The 27,686-nt window shown below is 40.9% G+C and overlaps 1 protein-coding gene across 2 annotated transcripts in view; it reads right to left on the bottom strand.

The window, feature by feature from the left end:
- Positions 1–6,842: 6,842 nt before the first annotated feature.
- The window catches only part of LOC124267536 (aldo-keto reductase family 1 member B1-like), a 35,591-nt gene continuing 14,747 nt past the window's right edge, over positions 6,843–27,686 (bottom strand). Inside the window, exons 8-11 of one of the 2 annotated variants that reach the window (XM_046702459.1) lie at positions 12,335–12,416; positions 10,169–10,252; positions 9,854–9,939; positions 6,843–7,789 (exon numbers count right to left, since the gene is read on the bottom strand). In XM_046702459.1, the coding sequence (XP_046558415.1) occupies positions 7,753–7,789; positions 9,854–9,939; positions 10,169–10,252; positions 12,335–12,416 (289 nt within the window). In that variant the 3' untranslated portion in view covers positions 6,843–7,752. Of the gene's footprint in view, positions 7,790–9,853; positions 9,940–10,168; positions 10,253–12,334; positions 12,417–26,065; positions 26,085–26,531; positions 26,618–27,686 lie in introns of those variants that run through there. The other variant, XR_006896059.1, reaches the window with a different exon arrangement.

The raw sequence follows: 27,686 nt of genomic DNA on the forward strand, positions 1-27,686 counted from the left end.
TGAGCATTTCGTTGAACAAGACGATTGTCATACACCCATGTTGAAGTAGTGTCTTCAGCAGACAGACCCCTGTGTTCAAGCTAACCAGGTTTTCAGAAAGGTTGTACCACCTACAACCCCATTTTCGTTTGTTTCTCAATTTACACACCAACAGAAATGGAAGCGCTTTGTTGACTTTATAAATCTCTCTGTAACTGTCGATATTGCAAAACGAACTGTTTAAAATGCCAACCGATTATGCAAGATATGGATACGTTTCAAATATTGTAAGGAATCACTGCCTTTCCGGATATTTTTGTAGTGTATTATTACTGCATGGATTTGGACGTTGTAGAAGCACGTGGAATTGTTTACATCAAAGCAATGCCACACCAATTAGGAGTGATTTTTGCGAGATGTCATGTTTTCCACGTCAAGTGTATGTGACATAACTTACATGTGTTTTGGATATATGGAAACTGATTCAAGGTACGGTGAGATGTTGAAATGGAGAATGCACAGATCACGTTCTGTAATGGTCTTTGGACTTGTATTAAAACAAGGACTGCCTCTAAAAGGCCTTTTGGTCAGAATGGTGGCCATTACACAGCAGCCAGGGGATATCACTCTAATGGCATGTTTTACAGTAATGCAATATTGTAAACTATTTATGATTATAGCGAACTTCTGTTAGCTGAAGTACAGTTCACCACATCTCCCTTTCTAAGCTAAAACTAAACCTTTCAGTTTACGACTTAAATGCAGGAATGACTGGACTTAAGAACAACTATAATGAGCTATGTTTCATGTTAACCTAAAGTCCATACAAGAGCTCATTACAGAATTACTTGTAACACTGATTCATAAAGTCACTCTTTCCAAATGTGAAGACTCTGCTCACTTACTGCTGCAGCCAGTCATCCTCAGTGGGACTGATTTGGAAGACATATCCTGAATGTACCTTCCCTTCAGCTCCATGATTGCTTTGACCTTGTTAAGGTCACGCTTCAGGCCTTCAGTGGTTATCGTATCTCCAAGGAATGTTAGTTCTGTTACTCCTGCTTCACATTTTTGTCGGTTTAGCTTCAGACGAACTTGTCTACATTTGTTGAGAACTGCTGTCAGTCGCTCATTATGCTGTGACACGCTTTGACCCCAAATAATCATGTCATCCATGCTAGTGTCGGTTCCTTGAATATGTTCAAAGAGTTGACATAAGGTACGATGATACACTTCGGGTGCACTTGATATAGTGAGTGAGTGAGTGAGTTAAAATTTAACGTCACATCGGCAATATTTCAGCCATATCGTGACGAGAACATATTTGACGTTGAAATGTAAACTCAGGGACATAATTTGCCGATGATGAATTTTTGGCAAGAGTTTCGCCAATTTTATTTGCAATTTTAGACTTGCCAGTAATTAAACTATCACCATTTTTAAGATGGTGAACAGCAGACTTTGAACCTTTGCCTTTAATTCTTTTAACCATGTTCCATACCTTAGACATTGGCGTGCGTGAATTAATTTTGGAAACATAATTTTTTTCCAAGATTTCCGTTTGTTTTGTTTAAAGGTACGACGACGCGCCCCTGCATTGAGTATTTTAAATTTGTTTAAGTTATGGACAGTTGGATGATGGCGGAAATAATGCACGGCCCTTTTCCTCACTTTTCTGGCTTGTCTACAATCTGTATTAAACCATGTTTTTCGTACATGTGGAGTCGTAGAGGACTTTGGCTAATATACTCATCAGCTATTTCATTTAACACGTCAGCAAAAGTTTCAATGGGATCAGTTATATCACTGAAGACCAGTTAGCCTTCAAAAAATCCATCTTGTATACAGTGGAGAATCAGATGGAGTTATTTCTGAAAGGACAGTTGGGAAGTGGTCACTTCCACAAAGGTCATTATGTACAGACCAATCAAATTCATTCAGGAGGTTAGAATCTGCAAGGGACAAATCCAGAGAAGAATCAGTGCCAGTTGCAGGATGCAGATAGGTGCTTGAATCATCATTATATATACACAGGTCATTATTGAAAATGAAATCTTCCAGTATTTTACCTTTAGTATTAGTATTAGTACTGCCCCAGAGCGGTTTGTGACCGTTTAGGTCACCCATGATAACACAGGGCTTCGGGAGTTGATCATAGAGTGATTGAAGATCAGTCTGCTGAAGTGCCGATAAAGGCGGAATATATAGAGAGCATAATGTAAATGCTACACCCAGAGTGCGACAGCTTGGAGATTAGTGTTCAGTGTAACAGGGCTGTGAATAACATCCTGTCGTATAAGGATAGTAGAACCTCCATATGCTCTATCACCCAGAGGGGAAAAATAATGCTAAGCTTTAAACTGACGTAAGCTAAAATGATCTGTCTGTTTCAGACATGTCTCTTGCAGACAGAACGCTGATGGTGTTAAATCCTTGATTAATAGTTGTATTTCATTAAAATCCGTCCGTAGTCCTCTACAGTTCCTCTGCACGATATCTTTTAGGTGGATGGATAGGGGAATCTACCCGCACCTTTTTCGAGGGCGACAAGCTATGTGCCCTAGAATGGACGTTTTCGGACACGTCCATGTCCTCAAGTGATCCGTATTTGTTAAATAACTTGATTTTATCACCTGACCTTTTTGGGGCTCTGCTGCTTTGTTTCTTCAAAGAACCTGGCTTCGGTTCGCCTTTGTTTTTAACGATTTGTTAAACGTTTGACGTTGATTGAGACCTTTGAGTTGACTGAGAAGATGTGTCACGGTCATAAGATGGTTCTGATTTGATTTGGGGCGTGCCAAGAAGTGGTTCTGCAGTTTGTGTAGATATTGCAGGTGACAAAATCTTAGGAGAATCTGTTTTGATCCAAGTCAAGTTCGTCTGACAGGTTGCAGATGATTTAGTTACTGTTGTGGTTGTTTCTGAAGATGTTTTGGCTTTGGAAGCATAAGTTTCCTTAATTCCGGTCTCATGGCAAGCTTTCTGGCATCAGAAAAACTTATATTTTGAGTAAACTTTATCTTATTTATCTCCATCTGCTGTTTCCAAATGTGACAGTCTTTTGAGAACGATGAGTGATCACCTGGACAATTAGTACACTTCTTAAAGGTACTGACACAATCTTCTGCTGTATGTGTCTTCTCACCACAGTGAGCACAAATAACAGACAATGTTGAAGTACTAACACCATGACCAACACTTGGCTTTTAAAACATCTCAGTGGGTTTGGTATGTAGGTGTCGACATTGACGTTACAGTACCCTGCCTTTAGTGATCTGGGAGCAGTTGGAGAGGAAAATGAAAAGAGATACGTATTTGTTGAAATGGATTCCTGGTTTTTACGTGTTGTAAAACGCTTTACATATCAGAGCCCTTGATCTTTCATTTCTGAAACAATATCAAGTTCGGACATGTGGGTGAACAATCGATCTCAGTCTCTTACAATTCCTTTGCTGAGCTCACCACCACCACGGAGTATCATGAAGACAGTGCTGATAACAAGTGGATCTCCGACTTGCAGCACCAGGGATACCCGGATGATATACTCCAGCAGAATAATTAAAGAATTAGTTAATCTACAAGATTGGCCCATGAGCCACCACCTTCTGTGTATATGACTCTAGGCAAACTACAAAATTAGTAAAGATACACTTGAAATTCAAGTGATTGATCATTTAGCCAAGACTTTTGTCCAAACCAGTTAAAAAGTTGAAGTATTTTGTACAACACAATAATACACAGGGCTTGGCATGACCAGCCGATTGGTTGAACCGGGCCCATTCAACCACCCGTCTAGGTGAAGTAAGGGGCGAAGTGGTGTGTTGGGCAAAGGAACACTGTTCCTGGAACCAGTGCCCTCAACCACCAGACTCCCGTCCTCCACCGACACAGGGGCGCAACCCACGGCAAACAGGTTGGTGGACCAAATATACCCCCGGGTCCACATGGGGGGTTGAAGAGTTCTTAGCGTTACCCAGCACCCACCAGGAGGAGGTGGCTCTTCACGGGTGCCTGCACTTGATATACCAAATGGGAATCGAATATAGCAATATCTCCCAAACGGATTGTTGAATGTCGCCAAAACCGGATGATGCATCCAGCTTGCTAAATACTTTGTCTCCAGCAAACTGCGACATCACTTCTTCACGAGTCGGAAGTCTGTAATGTTCTCTTTTGATTCCAGCTTTCAAATTCTTAGGGTCCAGACAAAAAGCTTGTTACATTTCTTGTGCACTATTACCACTGAGCTCACCCCTTCAGTTGGTTCTGTGACCTCTTGGATAACACCTAGTGTCTTCATTCTGTCAAGCTCTTCTTTCAGCGGTTCATGCAGTGCAAAAGGTACCTTCCTTCAGGCTTCAATGACTGGATTGACATTCTTATCAACTGTAATGGTATGCTCACCTGTTAAGCATCTGAGTCCTGTGAAGACATCTTTATATTCACTGAGAATATTTGAGAATATGTGTAGGCATTGGTGTGGCACTTTACAAAGCTTTCACATCAACATTTAGTTCATATACTCTTCCAACTAGATCAGGTCTTTCACAGTTCTCAACACCAACTATACATCTTTGATTTTTAGGTGTAACTGCAGTAGGGATGTCCCTTGTAAGTGATTGTCACTTCTGCCTGCCCTTTGACCGGTATAACTATGCCTCCATAAGCTTTAAGGATCACTTAGGCCACCTCTAGTGTTGGCTGGCATTGCAGTTTACTGCATTGTTATAGGCTCATAATGTTCATATCTGAACCACTGTCAAGTTTGAGAGGTCCTTGTGTTCCATTAATATCTAGAGACATTATCCGTGCCTTGTTCCTTGTATCACTTGTGACTGCAGAATCTAAAAAAACATCCAGAAATAATTCAGCTTCTGTTGAAACTGGGTCAGTAACCCGAGCATCATGTACACGTTTATGGTGTGAACGCTTCTGTTTAGTTCTACACTGTGATGCAAAATGTCCAAAACAATCAAATTTCAAACACTTCTGAACATAAGCTGGACATCTCTGGTGTGCATGGTTGGTACCGTAACATCAACATAATTCTTGGTTGGTTAATTTGTGACTGTGACGTTTATCTTTTGGTCTGGTTCTAACAAAGTGTACAGTGGTATCTTCACCAACTTCTTTAGCTTGAGTACTGGTCATTTCTGCTGCATGACATATGTTAATAGCTTTCTGAAGTGTCAGCTGATCATCTCTTGGTAATCTATCACGATATGCACTGTTATGCACACCACAAACGCTCCTGCCTCTGATAGGACTATCCTTCAGAGTACCAAATTCTCAGGATTTAGCTTTCTGTTGTAGATCACTGAGATACTGATCAATTGATTGATCAAGTTGAAAGATCAAGAAGTATTTATACCGTTCAAAAGTAACATTCTTCTTAGGAACACCATACTGCTCAAGTTCTCCAACATTTTAGTAACCTTGATAGCATCATTCTCTGTTTCACATAGAAAACAATTATATACTTCCCTTGCATCCTCTCCTATGGCATGAGGCAGTAATGATGACTTGTAGTGCCAATGTGTTTTCATGAACCTTCATGTGGTTTAGTAATTTGGATAAAGAACGTCTAAACGAATCTAAAACATTATTTCTGGTTTCATTTTCAGACAAATAACATTGAGGTTCTTCTGGATTTATCATCCCATGAAAATCCTGTTTTGGATTTCCATCTATTTTTATGAGGATGACATTATACATCTAATGCTCTCATGTGGATGTCTGATACATTTTATGTAGAAGCCTGGGTGATGTCAAACCCTGATGTCTTTTGTGTCTGATAGTATATATCGATATCTTCAACTGTAAAGATTAAACAGATCCACTGCACTGGGTGCACCTGCATAGGCTGTTAAAATATCATAATGTAAAACGACAGCCTCCGTGGTGTAGTGGTTAGAGCGTCCGCCCGGAGCGGAAGGTCGAGGGTTCGATCCCCAACCGCATCATACCAAAAGACGTTAAAATATGGTACTTGTTGGTCCCTGCCTGGCGCTCGGCATTAATGGGTACAACAAGGACTGGTCGGCTCGGAGTCAGTATAATGTGTCTGAGTGGGGTATTCATGCTTCACTGCGGCGTGGTATCTCAGTGGGCTAGCACTATAAAACCAGCTTAAGTCTGGGCTAGTACAAGCAGCCACACATATACATACACACGCATGCACGTCGTCATATGAGCGAAATATTCTCAAGCACGACGTAAAACCCAATTTCACCTCACCTCACCCATAATATAAAACAACATACAGACATTATACGTTTTGTCAGAATAGATCTTCAAATATGTATTGTACATATGTCAGAGATACCAAGTGATGTGTCTACCATAGAAATTGGTCTCACGTGACGCCATGAATCGTCCTCGAGAAATTATTATGCACATACTGGTTCGAGACCATCTTCACCAAAGCGACTTTGTTTGGGACTTTGCTATGAGATGCATGTTAGGTGCATGATCGAAATGAAAATGAAAAGTCAGGATTCAAACTACATCCCACCAACTACATACATACAAAAATTTGCTTTGAAATGTATATATTTTAACATATTACAATCCATAGTTTTAAGTTTGAATTGTGATTCCCTGTAAGGATATTGTTTCACGTTACAATTTTGGCCAATCTTACTAAACACAACTAAAATTGTCGTTTTGAGTCCTGATTTTGACATGATAGACGAAAGATGGTACGAAAGAACGAACGAACCTCTTGAACACGTAATCAAGATGTTATCAAAATCAACATGTTAACATTTACATGTGAAACGAAGGTCGTCAATGAATGTCAAAGTAAAGAATGTTGCGAAGACGATGCATGTGTTGAGATCTACAACCAACCACACCAATTGTGAAACAAGAGTACAACGGTTTATTTTCAAACAGGTGTATATATGAGTTCAACTCGGCTTTCAGCCTCATGTCCTGTTGTATATGTGAACGATATGAAGCGACGAATGTCGGATGATCAGACAATGACACAATCTCACTCTCAGTAACAACAGGACTAGTTTTTGACGACATAGTATTTTACAACAGAAAGCTATGTGAACAATATCATTACTTTTCATATATTACCAAATGAGTTCATATAAAAGATTGGTAAAAAGGCTCATGTTCAGAATATACATAACAACTGCAGCAGTATGACAACAACAACATCCATAACAGATCGGTGCAGAAACTAAAACATTTGTTTTAAGTGGGATAAACACGGTTATTCAAACCATTGTTTTAGTTTTCACAAAATTCCTTGCAACATCAAGGCGAAGTTACGGGAAGGTACAATATGTCCACCTGGGTACCATTTAAGAGGTGTTGTTTGATGGTCAACATACTCCAGACGCGTAGATCGATCCTCATGACAGTCACTGGATAGTATGGTTCACAATCTATTGTTAACAAACCGCAGGAATATGTCTCTGTGTGGCTGTAAACAACATCAAACAACATATACTACCACTGCTACAACTACTTCTACTATGCATTTGATATAATACGTCAAATCTACCCTTTAAAGAAGGCACAAATCACTACATTATTACCCTGGTAACTGACTCAGTGTGTACTCGAGTGTCACTCATGTTTCGTAATTATGCAATATCATCATGACACATTCGTATTCGACACACCTGCAATTATATTCAATGGGTGTTTGTTTCACATTGAAAACTATCACGCAAATAACGGGAATAACTGTTGCAGACAATACTCTGACCGTCGTCGATTTTCTGACTGCGTGATCTTCTGTGCCGTGCATGTTCACTCCTTATAGGGAAAGAAGGGATGATCTTTCCATCTGGAACACAGGAATCATGACAGTTGATTGGGCGAAAGTGTGACGTTCATGTTTACGTATTAAACAACTCATTTCCCAATCGTTTTATCCCCCAGCACACGATGCGGAGGATACGCCTCGTCTGTCCGTCCGTCCGTAATCATTTTGTTTCCAGAGCATAACTCAAAAACTGTTTAACATTTTTCAACAACAATTGGCAGAGATATCAAGCGGAACCTAAAGTGGTGCCTTTGCTATTTACAGATTTTGGCATTTTTATTTTCTCGATTTCCATTGCAAGAATTTAAACTTAATCTTAACAAATGGCGGGTTTCGTTTCTGGAGCATGACACATAAGCCGCTCAATATCTATCAACAAAACTTGGCACATATATGAGACAGATCCCCAAGTGGTGCCTTTTGCTATTTGCGGATTTTGGGCATTCTAATTTGTTTTCGATTTTTATGGAAACGATTTGGACTTAGTCTCAAAAGGAAGGGATGAGCTTTGTTTCCGGAGCACAATTAAAGAACCGTTCAATGTCTTTCAAGACAACTTGGCAGATATATCAAACAGATCCCGAAGTGGCGCCTTTTGCTATTTGCGATTTTTTGTCATTTCTTCTTTTTTTCAATTTCCATGGAAACGATTTGGACTCAGTCTCAAAACGAGGAGTGGGCTTCGTTTCCAAAACTTGGCAATTGTGTCAAACCATATCTTGAAGTGGTGCCTTTTGCTATTTGCAGCTTTTTGGCATGTATATTATTCATGTTTTCCATGGAAACGATTTGGACTTAGTCTAAAAGATCAAGTTGGACTTAAACTAAGTAAGTGTAAGATGAATTGTTCTTTCAAATTTGTGGGGGCCGGGGGAACACCTGGTGTCATCACTGATATACATGTATAGTGATCCGTTCAAGTAACTTATGTCTTTTTACATCACACGGACTTTGTTTATGGGGAAAGGCAAGACTGGGTATTCTTTTTTTCTCTTTTGCACAGACGTTCTATGTGTGATTTAACTTGGTCGATGTTACTGCTAATGGACTTAAGTCCCAAAGCTTCACCATATGCATTGTGTGTCATCTTCCATAGAAACCTCATCTCCATCCCCAACCCCTGGCTGTCGAAATGAAATTTCCAAAATGTACTTTTTTACTTAAAAGGATCGGAATCTCTGGACTTCTACACAGCAGTCCTAATGCACAATCTCCTGGTAACATCACTGATCTTTAGCGATCCATGAATATTATTTTCACAACTATTTCTGTACTTTGTTTCTGAGAATAGTGAAGAGTTGGTATCACAGTCAAGCATGTGCTGTTTGACTGTGTTGATGTTTGTGTCACAAGGGATAAGCATTTGAAAGTTTCAAACTTGAAGGATCTTTTCAGTGTCAGTCCACATATAGTTATTGTTTTTTTTAAAGAAATTGAATTGATTGGTAAATATGGATGAAAATATATATTGTAAATATTAACTATATATCAATTTTCACTTTGGAAGAAGAATTCAATTATTTTGATTGTTAGTGGCTGTACCTTCAACCTGGTTGAGGCATTGTAAAATAATTGTCCTTCGGAGAGGGTACTTGAGTCCATAACATTGAAAGTATTTTTCATCTTCCTTGTTTTCAATAGTAGCATTTTTTGTCAGTTTTAATTGTTTGGTTTCACTGTCTGATAATCGCCAGTACCCAAAGGAATGGTGTAAATCCATCTGGGGTACCATGCAGGTAGCAGAAGTACCGTAAGCCCGAATGGTCCCTAGTATGTTGGCCTAACTTTGGATGCTGGTGATTTTGAGCCCAGTTTTAGAATGTACCGTCGCATTTTAATACTTAACTACAAGTTTTAGACCTATATCTGTGATGATCTAGTTATTGTACCGTCTGTTGCTGACAGGATTTTTTGTTTGAAATGGATTATTAGTGTCAAACTTGTTTTAGTCAGGATATGATTGAAATATTGCGAATATGACTGTAAATATTAATTCACTCACTTATTTAATATCCATCTTACAAACACAATCCCCAAGTGTGTATCATGACTCCCTCTAGAGACTGCCATTAAAATTGTGATTACTTGAATGTTTGAAAGTTGTTTCTAAGGCCTCTGTCCAGAGCTAGCATTGTCTTCATGTCCTCCTCACTGAGCTTGAAATCAAATATCTGAAACAAGTAGGTTTGATATGTGAAACAACATTCAAAATAGGCATTACGTATCATTTTAAATGTACTTCATTATCTTCATACAATGTCGGAAAGAAAACAGTTCAGTTGTCTGTACCTTGTGTCCTCTTTAGAAAGTCCGATTCACGACAGTGATATAGAACGCAGCGAACTAAATCACATGTTCCTGTAAATCAGTATTAAGTTCAGTAAGAGAACAAACACTCACATCCATGTTCTGGGCCAGACGAGTGGGATTCGTACTCTTGGGAATTAAAGCATAGCCTCTCTGTATGCCATATCTGAGGATCACCTGATGCACACGAGAAAACATTTGGGTCAGAGGTACATCGCAAAAAGCAAACCATATCCGTGGAAGGACTGGAATCATAAATAAGAACCGTTCTACAGGCGGAGGGGTACAAAGAACCAATCTCCCCATCTACCAGGAGCTGCAGAACATCGTATGTGGCATTTCTCTTGAGACCAGTATTGCATCATAAATACCATATCTCTTAGGTCCAGTATTTTTATCGTTTATACATTATCTGTTAGGACCAGTATTCCAAGATTACATCGAAAATAGCATATCTGTTGGGACTAGTATTACATCGTGTTGTAAAGAGTAAGTGAACAAAATGGGATACACATCTGCAAATATATCTGTGTCTACAGTGTTTCTTCTGGAACAACAAAAAAAACGTCTTTAATTGGTGGTTGGAAAAGAAGCATTAAATACTAGTTAGAGGACAACAACTGAGGATTAACATGCACATTATATCATTTATAACACGGTGAAAGGAATAACCAGTGTAGATTATCCACTGAACACCAGGTGTTTGCGTATGCATGCCCTGCTGGTAGCACCCACCACTCAAATGACGAAACAGCTGTTGTCACTTTTGTGGTTATTTAATAACTACCCTACTACCCTTCCCTTGGGGTGCCTGACACGTGTGGAAACATCGCCCACAGTACATTTATATATAGCATCGCCTTAATGTCCACTGCAGACTTCACCTAATCATGAAGTGAAACGGTGGATTTTCGTTTCGACACGTTAAACTATGAAATAAAGATACATCAGTCTGTTTGTGCACGTGCCATTACAAACAGCAAGCCACTACATAAGAACCACTATAGTCCGTCAACTTAACTTTTGGCACTCTGTTTTCACAATTTATATAAAACTCTACTCTATTTTAAAACACTACTCTGTTTATGTGGTAATTGTATACCGTGACCTAACAAGATATCGATTTTAGTAATTATAGAACGATTATTAAAGATTTTGCCTTTAAACCTGTCATATAATAATTGTAAAACTGTGGAGAGTTTTACGAGGGGTTAACGCACCTGATGGAAAAGTCAACAACACTGTAAAATGTGTGTCAGCGTGATATGTACATGCACGGGTATTTACATTAGCACGCTTAAGTGATGTCAAGATCGTCAACACGCACAGGTTGTAGGGAAAACGATGTTGTACAAAGATGACCGGCAAATCATCAAAAGAGTTTACAACTTTTTCAAGCGCGAGGCAAAGCGAAAAAACTCTTTTTTTTTTAATTGAATGTTTCTCCAAAAGACATTTAATGCCACGAAGATCTGCAAAAGAATATTGCAAAGAGTTATCTCCCATGACACTATTTCAGAGCCTGACGATGACATGGCAGTTAAATCGGGGACCGTCTCAAAAAATGCAAAGAAAACAAAGCTTGATGAATTCGATAGAAGGGTTGTGAGGGACGTCATGCGTCGGTTACATTGATCCATATTGTCAAGCAAACTGAAGGAAATATTGTTCAAAAGAAGACCATGACATCATTGTATCAAAGCATACCATATGCAAGCTGTTGCTCAAATTTGGATATAGATACAAGAGATCAAGCAACCAGTCTTTAAAGACTTAATGAATCTACTTGTTTAAAATGGATGTATGATGATTATAGAGTCCCTGTAGATTTGCTTGCAGGCGTAACAATGTAAACAAGATGCACGCGTGTCACGCCATGTTGTTGGCTGTTCCATCGTATCATTTTACTCCCTTGTATAACTACTTCTGTGTTTTTCATATTTTTATAAGATGGCTTCTTAAGAAGAAGCTTTAATAATTGACATAAAATTAGAAATTTAAAACCTTGGGTAGGTCATAAGATATAAAGAACGTATGCACAAAAAACATTTTGAAGGCATTTTGGTGAAAGGTAAATTGTGAAAACAGGGTGCCAAAAGTTCAGTTGACGGACTTATAGTACGTCCCTGTCAACATCTGGCATTACTGTGAGTTCTAACCTCTGATTGACCAATGAGAAGTGGTTTAAGTTAGGGTATAATTTAGATATATGCATGTGCGACTCTGGGATATTTTATTTATGTAACAGAGGAAATATACCTGAGCTGGAGATTTGTTGTATTTCCTTCCGATTTCGACAATGGTCGGGTCTTCGAGGAGCTTTGGTGCATCTTTGGATACACTGGAAATATATGAAGTTAAGAGTCGTCAGTGAACTCTTCAATGCAGGCTAGGGTGTAGCAAATACTGAAATCGATATTTATTTAACTGTTATTTGAAATTAAGTATGTATGGGATTATCTTGGTTATAAATTGCAAGTTCAAATCGCAGTTTTGTTGTGGTATAAATGCACGATATGAGGGCTTCCTCTATCAGCCGTATCTTATCAACTCTGCCCAGTGTGGACCAGATACTCATCCTCAAAACATAGACTTGTCGTCAACACTGTTGTCTGGATTAAAAAATGGAGCACGTGTCTAAATTTCAAGACATCTGACTGTGAAAATACCGGGCTTTCAAAGAGACTCATCTAATGGGAGCCTTTTGTATACACAGTGTTTACATGTACATACTTATGGCTGCTACTCATATTATTGTAATTATAATTGTAAGCAAAAGCTTGAGCGTTTCAATATAAATTGTTAACTAATTATTGATCTTGTACACAGTTTAGTTCTGATGTTCCGACTTCTCAGTTAACGTTCATCTCAAATCCGGAATCAACACAACACAACTCTCCACTTGCTCTCGGTGTTGAAGGGACTACTCCAGGTGCGGTAGAGTGTGTGTTTCTGAGGATCGCCGGAAGTGTTTTGAAACATTGAAAAATTCCATTCAGAGTTATGTCCCTTGATATTATAAAATGGCGGCTTCGTACACCCAGTAAACTTGACCTGGAATCAAATGCAGACCCGACTGATGCTGAATATGGATAATATCCGTTATCCTTCCGCTTGCATTTGTCGATGCCGCACCCGACAGTGTCAAGGTGCTTGACAAAAAACGCTTCCCTTAGGTGATATTTCATATATACATGATCGACCGTAAAGGTCGTATGAAGATACCATCCCAGTTGGACGTTATTGTTGGACATTGTTCGACGTTCCCAAATGTAGTTCTGTAATCCTGCGCTCGAAAATGAACTTCAGCTGACTTGGTAGTGTTCAGAGGGCGAGGACCCCGCTACTGTCAATATAGGAGTAGATAACTCAACTTACTAGTTCTGTCCCGGTGCCCTGAACGGAGCATAGGCTGTAGTTGAGATGCCGTTCTTGAGGAGAACTGTAGAAGGTCTTCCTCCGCCAGATATGGGGTTATCTCCACCTGAAAGCAAACAACGTTGCCAACACTATTGCAGGTCGTTTATTAGATTGAGTGAGAGTGGGTGTGCACTTTTATACCATGTATACTGCCCATGTGTTACGGAGAAACTTCTGAATGATGTAGGTCTCTTATGTTTACCAGTTTGCTGAAATCCACGAGCACAGGACATATTAAAAGTTTAATAAGGGCTAATCAACAATGTCATGTCTACCTGGTTATTTGCAGGCTTGTACTTGAGACCGTCCATTTTGAGTATCCTCTCCAGTTGTTGTTTATTGAAGTTGCAGACACCGAGAGACCTGGCAAGGCCCTTGTCCACCAGCTTCTCCATGGCCTGTTGGGGAGGAGAATGATATTAAATAGCTTATGTACATAAGGTTTTTTTCAAAGTAGATCCCTTGATCCCTATCTTGCCATATATAACGAGTTCCTACGACAGGTTATTCTCAGCGTCAAAGAAGCGATCATGAGATCACGGATATATCTATTTTTAACCAAGTTCTTTTGGGTGAGAGCGGTGGAGTAGCCTAGTGGTCAAAGCGTTAGCCCGTCACGCTGAAGTCCTGGGTTCAATTCCACACATGGGCACAATGTAAAACCCAACTCACTCACTCACAAAATACATTATTTTACTCAATATTAGGATTTTCTCAAGCTATTTCTTTTTCTTAAAATAAAAGGTAGTTAACCAGTGTATTCTCAACATTACATTCTTCAGTGTAATAATCTACCACGAGGCATTTTAAGTCTGTTCCTCAACATTATGCTAATTGGACAGTTACCAGTGACGTACAAATATCATCAAGGAAAGTTCATAGTGAAAACTATATTGACACCAGACAGCATTAAAACACCTAAAGTGACTGTTGAAAGTCTGATCCGTTTCGTGCATGGACCGCGCAACCCTATCTCTTCGAAGCCATTCATTGACAATGTTCTGTATCTGTAATGATAATACTCCGTCAGTGTATTACTCAGCTTTGACTTATGCTGAATGTATATTCCCATGATATTCCGATTCGACTTTTTTCTCATGTTTCATTTTCTAGGGGAGGTGGATTTACCAAGTTTGTAAGTAAAGACTTATACGGTTCAGTGTTGGAGTTAGGCTGGAGGCTACTTACTCTCCACGTGTCCAGATAGTCCGTCATGGTCGGCTCGGTCCGTTCCTTGTCCTGGGGAAAAGTAATATGCAGACACAGACATACATGCATATGCTTTGGAATGAATCTCGTTACATTACATACATCAAACAAAGGTTTGATAACCTTTCTTTTCAAATCCAATGTTCACTTTTGTACATCTATTTCCCTGACAATTTGAGAATACGTAACACTGAGATATGTACACATAATGAGGACATGTAATCGTTAGTAGAAAGTAGTCGCTGAAGTTTACACGCAGAATTGTCTCAAACCTACGTCGGTGTGTCTTCAGATAAAGACTAGAGTGTTTACAAATGTTGACAAAATTTCGATACATTTATTAAACAATGATTTGATATCCGACTTGAACATGGATGGTTAAATAGCAAAAGGCAGAGACGGTTGTCTCACTACTGACTGCCAGAACATACTAGTAGATGGTTAAACAAGGCAGGGAACCAACCAATCATGTAATATCAGACATGGTTGCCTCACTACTGACTACCAGAACATGGATGGTTAAACAAGGCTGGGAACCAACCAATCATGTAATATCAGATATGATTGCCTCACTACTGACTACCAGAACATAGTTGGTTAAACAAGGCTGAGCAGAACCAACCAATCATGTAATATCAGACATGATTGCCTCACTACTGACTGTCAGAACATGGGTGGTTAAACGAAGCAGAGAAGTCTTGACTCACAACGAAAGGCACGGGAAAGTGTATCTGAAACATATCTATATAATCCATGTCTAGGGCCTCCAGTGACATCCGACACGCCGGCTCCACCTGATCTGGTTCGTGACAGTGAACCCACATCTGCAATGATAACACGCCTGAATGATGACGTACGCTTAACGCTGTTGTGAAAGGGTATTGCCGTAATGGCTCAGTGTTTTGTTATAAAATAACCCTACCCTAGTTTCAAATTAATCTGGTTTAAATCCTACCTTCGTCACAACGAACAGCTCTTCCCTCTTGACATTCCTTCTTTGATCAGTTCTTTAATGGCGACCCCGATTTCCGGTTCCGTTTTATAGAGCCAGGCTGTGTCAATATGGCGATATCCGATCTGTATTGCGGCCTTCACGGCATCACCAACCTCGTTTGGCTGTTGGGGAACACAGATTGAAAATCTACTGTTACGTATCAGCCCGTAAGAACTAAGTGTAAAGCTATTAAACAAACAAAAAATGTGCTGTAATTAACAATTGTATTCTAAAGTTGACTGAGTTCACAAATCAATGCTAAGTTATTGAGCGAGTGAGTTTAGTTTTTCTTCCAGCCATATGGCGACGGTCTGTAAATAATCGAGTCTGGACAACACCATCCGGTTGATCAACAGCATGAGCATCGATCTGCGCATCTGGGAACCGATGACATGTGTCAACCAAGTCAGCGAGCCTGACCACCCCATCCCGTTAGTCGCCTCTTACGAAAAGCATGGGTTACTGAAGATCAATTCTAACCCGGCCCTTCACGGGTCTCTAAGTTATTACTATGACAGAACAAACTGGAGTACAAAATACAATAGTACAAATTCAGAGGCTGTATAATACACGAGCAATGATTATAGCAATAAAGACAGAGATTGTAATTGTCACCTCTCAGCAAACATTGTTGGTCTTCTGGTAACTTGTGATGTAACGTGACATGAGACGCAATAGCTAGCTCCCCTTATATAGACAAAAACATGTTCCTACATAAGTTCTGAGGTTGAGAACACGATGGAGGCCTCTAGAACTCGGTCTAGATATAAAATAATAATCATAAATATCCACTTGTATAGCGCTTGTTTCCAGTATAATCAACTGCTCAAAAGCGCTTGTGAGCAATGAACTGTCCTGGGAATACACAGTCTAACAGTAGCAGACTTTTAAACAAATGTGTTTTCAGTAGTGATTTGAATGATTCAAACTCAGGGCACTTCTTATTTCAAGTGGGAGGGAGTTCCATAACTGGGGGGCTGAGATTTCGAAACTTCTCTCGTCAAGTGATGTACGAGCTGACGGAATCTTCAAGAGACACTGGTTACAGGAACGTAGAGTTCTCTCAGGTTTGTATTCTTGGATGAGTTCAGAAACGTACGGAGGAGCATCGCGGTGGATAGCACGGAATGTCAGAGTCAGCACTTTAAACTTGATTCTGTCCTCAACCTTGAGCCAGTGGAGATCTTTCAGGATTGAGGTGATATGTACTGATCTTCTGGTTTTCTTGATTAGTCTTGCGGCAGAATTCTGGACTTTCTGAAGTTTAAAGACAAGACGTTTTGGCAGCCCGAGAAGAAGGGAGTTGCAATAATCCAGATGGGAGATTACACAGGCTTGAACGAGCAAAGTTGTTGTTTTGTTGTTAATAAACTGTCGTATCTGACTGATGTTTCGGATATTCATGTGAGCTTTTGCAGACCCGGCTTACATGGCATTCAGCACTGAGTGTGGAGTAAAACATGACACCAAGATTTCTAGCCTCCTGGCCAGGTTCGATGACACAAGACAACTTAAGAATGGGAAGTGTTAACTTTGTTCTCATGGCTTTTGATGTAATCACAAGCATCTCAGTCTTTTCCTCATTCAGCTTTAAGAAATTCATGGTCATCCAAGTCTTGATGTCTTCTGTGCACTCTGCAATTCTGGAGAAAGCAGTATTAATTGAGGTTTTATCCTTCGGCTTGAATGATAGATACAGCTGTGTATCATCTGCATATAGATGAAAGCAAAAATGGTGTGCTCTGGCAATATCTCCAAGTGGAGAAGTGTACATCGTGAAAAGTATAGGTCCCAGTACCGAACCTTGCGGAACACCATACTTGAGCTCTGTCATGTCAGAGCTATAACCATCCACATACACAGCCTGGTATCGGTTTGACAGATACGAATTTAGCCAGAGTAGCGCTTCTCCAGTAACTCCAAATCTATCCTCTAGAGTACGAAGTAGTATTACCCTGATCGATAGTATCAAAGGCAGAGGAAAGATCAAGGAGTATGAGTACTCTCCTTGTCAACAGCCTGGAGAAGATCGTTCTGAACACGAACAAGAGCAGTCTCAGTACTATGCCCTTTTCTGTAAGCAGACTGTAGCACTTCCAGTCGACCGGTACTCTTCAGATGCTGGTTTAATTGTGAAGCAGCAACTCGTTCAAGTAACTTGGATGCAGACGACAGATTGGATACAGGTATATAGTTTTTAAAACCTCTGCGTCCAGTTGTGTTTTTTCAGCAAGGGTGACACAAAAGCTTTCTTAAAATCTGCAGGAACAGAAGATTCCAGAAAGGATTGATTTACAATGTGAGTCATCACAGGAACAACCTCATCCAAACAGTCCTTGATGAGCCATGTCGGTAATGGGTCCAGGAACCCAGCAAGATTTGTTTGGACATAGAGAGATAAGTTTCCTGGTTTCGTTCTCATGAATCTGGGAAAATGAGGACAGTGAGTGATGATTATCAGGAACGCCACTGGTGGGGATGGTGGTAACAGGTCTCACAGTTATACTTTCCAGACTGGAACGAAGAATTTCAATCTTTTCCGTGAAATACTTGGAGAATGTATTCACCATTTCGAGTTTAGAGTCATAGTTTGGCAGAGGCTTTGAATGCTTCTTGAACAAAAGTCTGTCACACAGTCGATAAAGATCCTTCTGGCCATTAGACAACCAAGAACACCTTTGCCCTTTACTGAAATCACCGGTATGGTGTATAACTGTTGAAACATTATTGCACAACGTATAACACTCCTCATAACACTGCAAAAGTTGTACACACGTAATATATTTACTTTTCTTAATATTACTACGTCGAGAATCTTTTTGCGTGGGGAGGAGAAACGAAAATTCACAAAATATAAACTGACGCAGAATATTTCCGGTTTACAGTATCTTATACGTTAAAGGCTAGACAGAGTTGCCACCTTTAATGGTTCCAGGATCCGTGTATTCGAATTCCAGATTTGCCCTAATTCTGATCCCTGGTGTGTTTGAACCATAATCGGTTTCGCGGGTTTTGAAATAGTAAATTGCAAACCTTAATCGCCTCCAAACAAATAGAACTCTAAACGCAGAATTGCAGTCTACCTGTCAACACCAACAATCAAGTCTAATGTCAACAACTCCTCGGGGCTCCCCAGTCCGCATCTTCTCAAGTGTCTACAGTCAATATCTACCCGATATCTAACGTCCAGATATGTCTGAAGGAGTACACACCGCACCTAATCGTCAACATCAACAATCCAAGTCTAATGTGAACAGGTTTCTTGGGGATCTACAGTCAACATCTACCTGGAGGTCTATAGGTCTATCTGAAGGCCTTCGAACACATCTACCCTGAGATCTAGATTGAACTTTTACCCAAAGGTCTGGATTCAACACGGAAATCTACAGACAGATACTATACATCAAGTACCCGGAGCTTTACATTCAACATCTGGCTGGAGGTCTACAGTCAACACATCTACCTGGGAGTCTACAGTCAACACAACTACCTGGGAGTCTACAGTCAACACATCTACCTGGGAGTCTACAGTCAACACAACTACCTGGCGGTCTACAGTCAACACATCTACCTGGGGGTCTACAGTCAACACAACTACCTGGCGGTCTACAGTCAACACAACTACCTGGCGGTCTACAGTCAACATCTACCTGGCGGTCTACAGTCAACACATCTACCTGGGAGTCTACAGTCAACACAACTACCTGGGAGTCTACAGTCAACACATCTACCTGGGAGTCTACAGTCAACACATCTACCTGGCGGTCTACAGTCAACACCCCTCTACCTGGGGGTCTACAGTCAACACAACTACCTGGCGGTCTACAGTCAACACAACTACCTGGCGGTCTACAGTCAACACATCTACCTGGCGGTCTACAGTCAACACATCTACCTGGGAGTCTACAGTCAACACATCTACCTGGGAGTCTACAGTCAACACATCTACCTGGGAGTCTACAGTCAACACAACTACCTGGCGGTCTACAGTCAACACATCTACCTGGCGGTCTACAGTCAACACAACTACCTGGTGGTCTACAGTCAACATATCTACCTGGCGGTCTACAGTCAACACATCTACCTGGGGTCTACAGTCTACACACACATGGCGGTCTACAGTCAACATCTGCCAGGCGGTCTACAGTCAACACAACTACCTGGCGGTCTACAGTCAACACATCTACCTGGCGGTCTACAGTCAACACAACTACCTGGCGGTCTACAGTCAACACATCTACCTGGCGGTCTACAGTCAACACATCTACCTGGCGGTCTACAGTCAACACATCTACCTGGGGAGTCTACAGTCAACACAACTACATGGCGGTCTACAGTCAAGTCAACACATCTGCCAGGCGGTCTACAGTCAACACAACTACCTGGCGGTCTACAGTCAACACATCTACCTGGAAGTCTACAGTCAACACATCTACCTGGAAGTCTACAGTCAACACATCTACCTGGCGGTCTACAGTCAACACATCTACCTGGCGGTCTACAGTCAACACATCTACCTGGAAGTCTACAGTCAACACATCTACCTGGCGGTCTACAGTCAACTGGCATACATCTACCTGGCGATCTACAGTCAACACAACTACCTGGCGGTCTACAGTCACACACACATACCTGGCAGTCTACAATCAACACATCTACCTGGGAGTCTACAGTCAACACAACTACCTGGCGGTCTACAGTCAACACATCTACCTGGCGGTCTACAGTCAACACAACTACCTGGCGGTCTACAGTCAACACATCTACCTGGCGGTCTACAGTCAACACAACTACCTGGCGGTCTACAGTCAACACAACTACATGGCGGTCTACAGTCAACACATCTACCTTGCGGTCTACAGTCAACATCTGCCTGGGAGTCTACAGTCAACATCTGCCTGGGGAGTCTACAGTTAACATCTGCCTGGGAGTCTACAGTTAACATATCTACCTGGGAGTCTACAGTCAACACATCTACCTGGGAGTCTACAGTCAACACATCTACCTAGGAGTCTACAGTCAACATCTGCCTGGGAGTCTACAGTTAACATCTGCCTGGGAGTCTACAGTTAACATCTGCCTGGGAGTCTACAGTCAACATCTGCCTGGGAGTCTACAGTTAACATCTGCCTGGGAGTCTACAGTTAACATCTACCTGGGAGTCTACAGTTTAACATCTGCCTTCATGTCTACAATCAACATCTGCCTGGGGGTCTACAGTTAACATCTGCCTGGGAGTCTACAGTCACACATCTGCCTGGGAGTCTACAGTTAACATCTGCCTGGGAGTCTACATGTTAACATCTACCTTGGGGGTCTACAGTTTACATCTACATGGGAGTCTACTGTTAACATCTGCCTGGGGGTCTACAGTTAACATCTGCCTGGGGGTCTACAGTTAACATCTGCCTGGGGGTCTACAGTCAACATCTGCCTGGGAGTCTACAGTTAACATCTGCCATGCGGTCTACAGTTAACATCTACCTGGGGGTCTACAGTTAACATCTGCCTGGGAGTCTACAGTTAACATCTGCCTGGGAGTCTACATTTAACATCTGCCTTCATGTCTACAATCAACATCTGCCTGGGGGTCTACAGTTAACATCTGCCTGGGAGTCTACAGTCAACATCTGCCTGGGAGTCTACAGTTAACATCTGCCTGGGAGTCTACATGTAACATCTGCTTGGGGGTCTACAGTTTACATCTACATGGGAGTCTACAGTTAACATCTGCCTGGGAGTCTACAGTTAACATCTGCCTGGGGGTCTACAGTTAACATCTGCCTGGGGGTCTACAGTCAACATCTGCCTGGGAGTCTACAGTTAACATCTGCCTGGCGGTCTACAGTTAACATCTACCTGGGGGTCTACAGTTAACATCTGCCTGGGGTCTACAGTTAACATCTGCCTGGGAGTCTACAGTCAACATCTGCCTGGGAGTCTACAGTTAACATCTGCTTGGAGTCTACAGTTAATATCTGCTGGGGTTTTACAGTTAACATCTGCCTTGATGTCTACAGTTAACATCTACCTGGGAGTCTACAGTTAACATCTGCTGGGAGTCTACAGTTAATATGCCTGGGGGTCTACAGTTAACATCTGCCTGGGGTCTACAGTTAACATCTACCTGGGGAGTCTACAGTTAACATCTGCTTGACGTCTAGATTCAGCATATCTCCTGACGTCTGCAGTCACCCTCGATCTGGATGTCTGCTGTCAACTTCAACCCAGATTATTAGGCCAGGACCTCCAACCACATTCAACTTACAATGTTCAAATCTACATATATACCATTTATTGAACGTGTAATATTTGGACATGATATGTTCAACTACCAACCTTGAAGCTGTTGTAAAGTTCCTAAGCCGAGCATAGGCATGTCATAACCGCTGTTCAGACGTATGGAAGGTACTTTTTCCGCCATCTTGAAAACACCTCTCAGCATCTTGACAAAACAAACAACAAGCATAATACTCAGAATTTAGTCTGACTGGGAAAACCTACAGAAACAAAACTACTTTTTTACCATTTAAGGAAAATCTAAAGATAACAAAAGAATGTCACCATTATATATGTACAGCTACAATGGTTATTGGTACATGCTGTTGTATAAACCAGAAAATCAAACACAACTCACCCGCGGGTCGATCACAGATGCAGTGCCTTGTCAACAAGCGTTCTGTCGATCAGCGTACACTCAACAAGGCCACACCGGTCCTCAAACTAAAAACGCCGTGGTAAATATCAAATGACATTTTCAACGTAGTCACAGTGACTTGCATTTTTATGTCATCTCCAAGACTACGCTAACATGCATATCATACTTGGAAAATAGAACACCAAGGAGATGAGTAGGTGGGTGTTTGTCTAGTACTAGGAGGAGGGAGCAGTTAAGGGGGAGGGGAACGCTACCATTCTCCGTATGCAACTATTATGATCCAAAGTCGAACAGGTAAACATGAAGTACTCACAGTTCACGCTCCCCTTGTGTGTGGGGTCTAAAAAACATTGTGTGTTTTTTCGCTAATTCGGCCAACATCGGAGCAGTGTTACTTACAGTTTGAATATGAAAATGGTTCAGATTAGCATCCGCACCTTAAGAGAAATGAAAAGTAAAATAACGACATCAACAACAACAAATTTGCCGCGTTGACACGTGAGTAATCTGTGTTGCCCAGGTGTAGTCGCCCATGCGTAGAAATGTGTAACACAAAAACGTAGCAATATAGGTCACTGATGTACAAATGTATAAAGATGACACCCACTTGATCGCATCATCCTCTGCAACTACCGGGCTCATTCAGTAGATTTGTGTCTATCCTACAACACGATAACATACCAGTTACACAGGCGCCTGCATATAACAGCCTCTTACCTGACGCCGACACCCGCTTGTACTTGTCGGGCGTCCATACAATCGGTGACAGGCCGAGGACGGTTATTTTAACCAGTGTCAACAGTACTCGCTCATTCATGATTGAGGCGAGAGACTGGAATTCGTGTCGTTTACTAAGGTCACGGTGACCCAGACATTTTTGATAACGCAGAGATTTTTCAGGCATGTAAATTCGAGAATAAACCTACATATATTGTAAACCAGCTTGGACATCATAACATGAGACAAGGAGTCGGGGAGAGTAATACTTTTCTGTACCTTCCTGCATCACAAGCTTCTAACATACCCAACCAATATAATACATTTCTTAAATATATTATTAATAAATTCACAAATAATCCGAGAAATATGATGGAGAAGGGAAGTGTGATAATTTCCTGTGCACTTGGTGCATCTTACCCAGTGTGGGGTCATTTTGTAAATGTGTCACTCTCTCCGACTTATTAAGTTATAATACACTTAAATCATGCAAGATAATGGCCTGATAAAAACGTTCATCATATTAGCAGATTAATGATGAAACCCGTGTCGCATTCCCATGTATTTTTGTAATCTATTGTTTGGTTTCTTCATTCAAATTTCGAGCTAGTGAATTATTTTGTGGGCTTGTAACTTTTAGGCATATTTGGAAACTATTTCGCACACTGGTCTCACCCACCCAGCCACCCCTGTCATATACCCGTGAAGATCCGGGTTAGAATTGGTCTTCAGTAACCCATGCTTGTCTTAAAAGGCGACTAACGGGATCGGGTCCCAATTGCGTAGATTATAATGATAACAATACTCCACTTTTATAGCGCCAGTCCAGGATGAATATCTTGCTCAAAGCGCTATTATTATTACGTGTGAGGCGCCAGCAGGTTAATAGTTACATGACTTATTTCACCGGGTACCCATTTTCTGCTGGGTGAACAGAGGCAATTCGGAACAAACTCACTTGCCTAAGCCTAAGGTGAGACCACATGTTTCACATACGCTTCGTTGTGGGGCAGGACTGACATCCTAGAAAATCTCAGGAGTCAAGCTGCCAAACACGGTCACCCATCCAAGGACTCTCCGATGCTCCTGCTGTTGATCACTGCTCATTGTTGGAATAATGCTGAGTGGGGCGTCAAACAACAACCCAACCCCAACCCTGTCAGGTATGGCCAGTCCTTGAGTAGATAAAACATCCAAAGTACTGATGACTTCGATCAGTTTGTTTTAAGTTAATTTATCTTGTTGCTTTATATCTATTATGAAAGGATTATTATTCCTTACAAATGTTACATAATTGACAACATGACGTAACTGTTGTGATGTAATTTCCAAATTGAAAGGCAGAGGTTAACCTAATATAAACTGTGCTATCAGTAAATGACCACACAAGATCAATGGAAATCAATAATATATTTCAATGAAACACTTACATGTAGTTTAATTACTATAATAACTATCTAAAACAATGGGAAGCAGTAGAAATATTGCTAGTGCACTCACGAATTTCGAGAATATCTTTATTTTTAATAAAGATTCAAATACTATGTTTTCAAATAGATATATCTCCTCGTGGCGATCCAGGTTAGAATTGGTCTTCAGCAAACCATCTTTGTTGTAAGAGGCGACTAACGGGATCGGGTGGTCGGGCTCGCTGACTTGGTTGACACATGTCTTCGTATCCCGATTGCGTAGATCGATGTTCAAGCTGTCGTTCACTGGATTGTCTGGTCCAGACTCGATTATTTACAGACCGGAGTATTGATGGAGTTGGATTATTGTTATAGCTGGAGCATTGTTGATTGCGGCGTAAAACAACAAACACAAAAGTCAAATACGAGTAGATATCCAAACAGACGTTTTTCCCTTTACACCAAACGGAATTTGTTCCTGGTGATAGTCAAGTCTGTGTAATCAATTTCTATTTAGTTAGCAATATGTTGTGTCTGTTCATGCGAGGCTTGCGACTTCGTAAGTGTCAGTGTTAGTTTGCTTGTCCCTCTTGAGATGAAGTGTCATATAACCTTTGTATATTCCTCAATATCTTTGGAGTTTGTGATTATTTTTGTTTTTCAAACAGGCTTTAGGAGTATCCATACACCTTTTGTAATTATTCACAGTCTATTATAATTTATACCAAAATTAAACACAGTTCCAGTTACAGTCAACACGTGTTCTTTCACATCCAATGTTTTTATCGTTGTTGGTTGTCTGTGAATTATTCCGTGTCGTGTCCGTTCACTTCTCAAAGGGATAGAAGGGATGATCTTTCCACCTGAAACACATACATTAATGCCACAATTGATAGGACGAAGGAGGGACGTTCACAAACCATATTCTTAAACGTATGTGTTCGTGTTGGCGCTGTGTTGTAACGTATATGATGGTTGTTTGGAAACTGATAGCAGCAAGACACTTTGTGTGATGCCCTGTTCGATCCCAGTACGCTCCAGTTAATAAATATAGTTCTGTTTCAGCACCTTACATGTTCCTGAAGCTTTCATCAAAGTGGCATGGGTGTGAAACCTCGTGACCATCAGTTACATCCCCCCCCCCCTCCCCTCCACACACACACCTCTACTCCACTGCCTTCCCCCGTATCAAAACGACATTGGCTGGAATACTGTTCAAAGCAGCGTAAACACAGACCACTCTGAATTTAGAGATGAATTTCAGTGAAGTACCGATTCTAGTACTATTGTTAGGTTAGGTGGAAGCTACGGTGGCTGAGTGGGTTGGATGTTGACTTTGTGCGCTGGTTATTAGGCGCCTGTCTCTGAGAGTGTGGGTTCGAATCTCGGATGGGCCTCAACCTAACAGTAGTAGAAACGGTACTTCACTGCGAACGTGTAATCCCAAAGATAACACGTGTCACATGTGTATTGTTGTCTATGACCCTTCACTGGTGACGTATGAAAATGTGTTTACTGGAGTATAGAAAGGTTGACTCTTAGGCCTCGGTCCAAAGCGAACATTGTCTTCATATCCTCCTCGCTGAGCTCAAAGTCAAATATCTGAAACAAGGAGATACGTAAAACCATTGCAAACAAAAAACATATTCCACATGCTATTTACATATATGTGAAGAGTTTCGCATCATTTCGCCGTCTTTCCATATGCAGCTAAATACATTCATATAAGCAACGTTTAGCAATATTCCAACAATATCACGGCGGGGGATACCAGAACGTTGTACCAATGTGGGGAATCGAACTCAGGTCTTCGGTGTGACGCGCGAACGCTTTAACCACTAGGCAACCCCCGCCACCCAAGAAATGTGTGTAACGAACTGTGTTTGTAACGAACTAAAATGAGTGGTCCCTCGTTGTAACCGTATGTTACTGTAGCTTTGAGATAACTTTTTTTCAATTGTCTGAGCTGTGTGCTCTGATGAGAACATTTACTTTGCGACAATCATATAAAATACAAGGCTAAAGCACAGGTTCCTTTGAAGCACTCACATCCATGTTCTGGGCCAGACGAGATGGATTCGTACTCTTAGGAACTATAGCATAGCCTCGCGCTGTATGCCCCATCTGAGGATCACCTGAGAAAACACAGGGTCAGTATAAATAGACATCTTAAGAAAGCATCTACAAGGACAATTCATACATCGTACAACAATATCTCAGAGTTCGGAGCTACTGTTTTCCTGGAAAAAATATTTAGCATTCTTATTGGCTGGCACAGTTCCAAATCAATGTTGGTGTATTCAAACTTCGATGAACTTAATAATGACACATTCTGGCAAAATGCAAGAGGATCTGTGTATTAACCACACTTGCATTATTCCACTCCCTATTTTTTGTAGAGTCGCCGTTTCCAGTAGGGGCAACACATAGGATATACATATCAGAGCGTTATATATATTTAGCTGAACGAAATTTTCATAGAAGATTTCTATGAGCTTCATACCACTTTTGTTGAAAGGTTATTTGTTTACAATTACAACATTCACGAGCTACAAAAAGGTTTATTGATGGAAATCGCACGCATCAAAATATTGGCACTATTGTGTCTAATGTTATTCCCGATTCTAATTAGTATGATATGTTCCAATTTTCAGATAAGCAATTGACATGACCTTGCATGTATTTGTGACGGATTTCACAGGATTGGCTGAATAAGCTCACCTTTTTGCGAAGACCAGGCTATCATCACTATGTGATTCATAAATACCTGTACGCGATATCGCCAGATGTCTGTTGAATGCAGAAAGGGTTTTGTGGCTTCTATTTAACTCTGGCGTATCATTTAAACCTTATGTAGATTATATGAGGGACATATATTTTCAGGGACATGTTCATTAGAATATTACACAGTTTATATTCATTAGCGAGGCATCGAACAATCAGGAATACAACACTGAACGGTCTGATAGCAAGTTACCATGGTCTGTCTACAATATATATATTTCAAGTTACAATCGTGGTGAAAATTAACTATCGGGATTGTTTTCCCTTTACACCAAATGGAATCCGTTTATGAGGTTCAAGATTGTGAACTCCTCTTCATTGGCGCTTTCTGATAAGTCTTTCTATTTCCACCTGGTGCTATTTACAAATGTATAACCAAACAATATGCCTGTAAATGTATATGTTTAAACCAGACTACTT

Source organism: Haliotis rubra, unplaced genomic scaffold, assembly GCF_003918875.1.
Source record: "Haliotis rubra isolate DU_JTF1 unplaced genomic scaffold, ASM391887v1 Scf132, whole genome shotgun sequence".
Lineage (NCBI taxonomy): Eukaryota > Metazoa > Mollusca > Gastropoda > Lepetellida > Haliotidae > Haliotis > Haliotis rubra.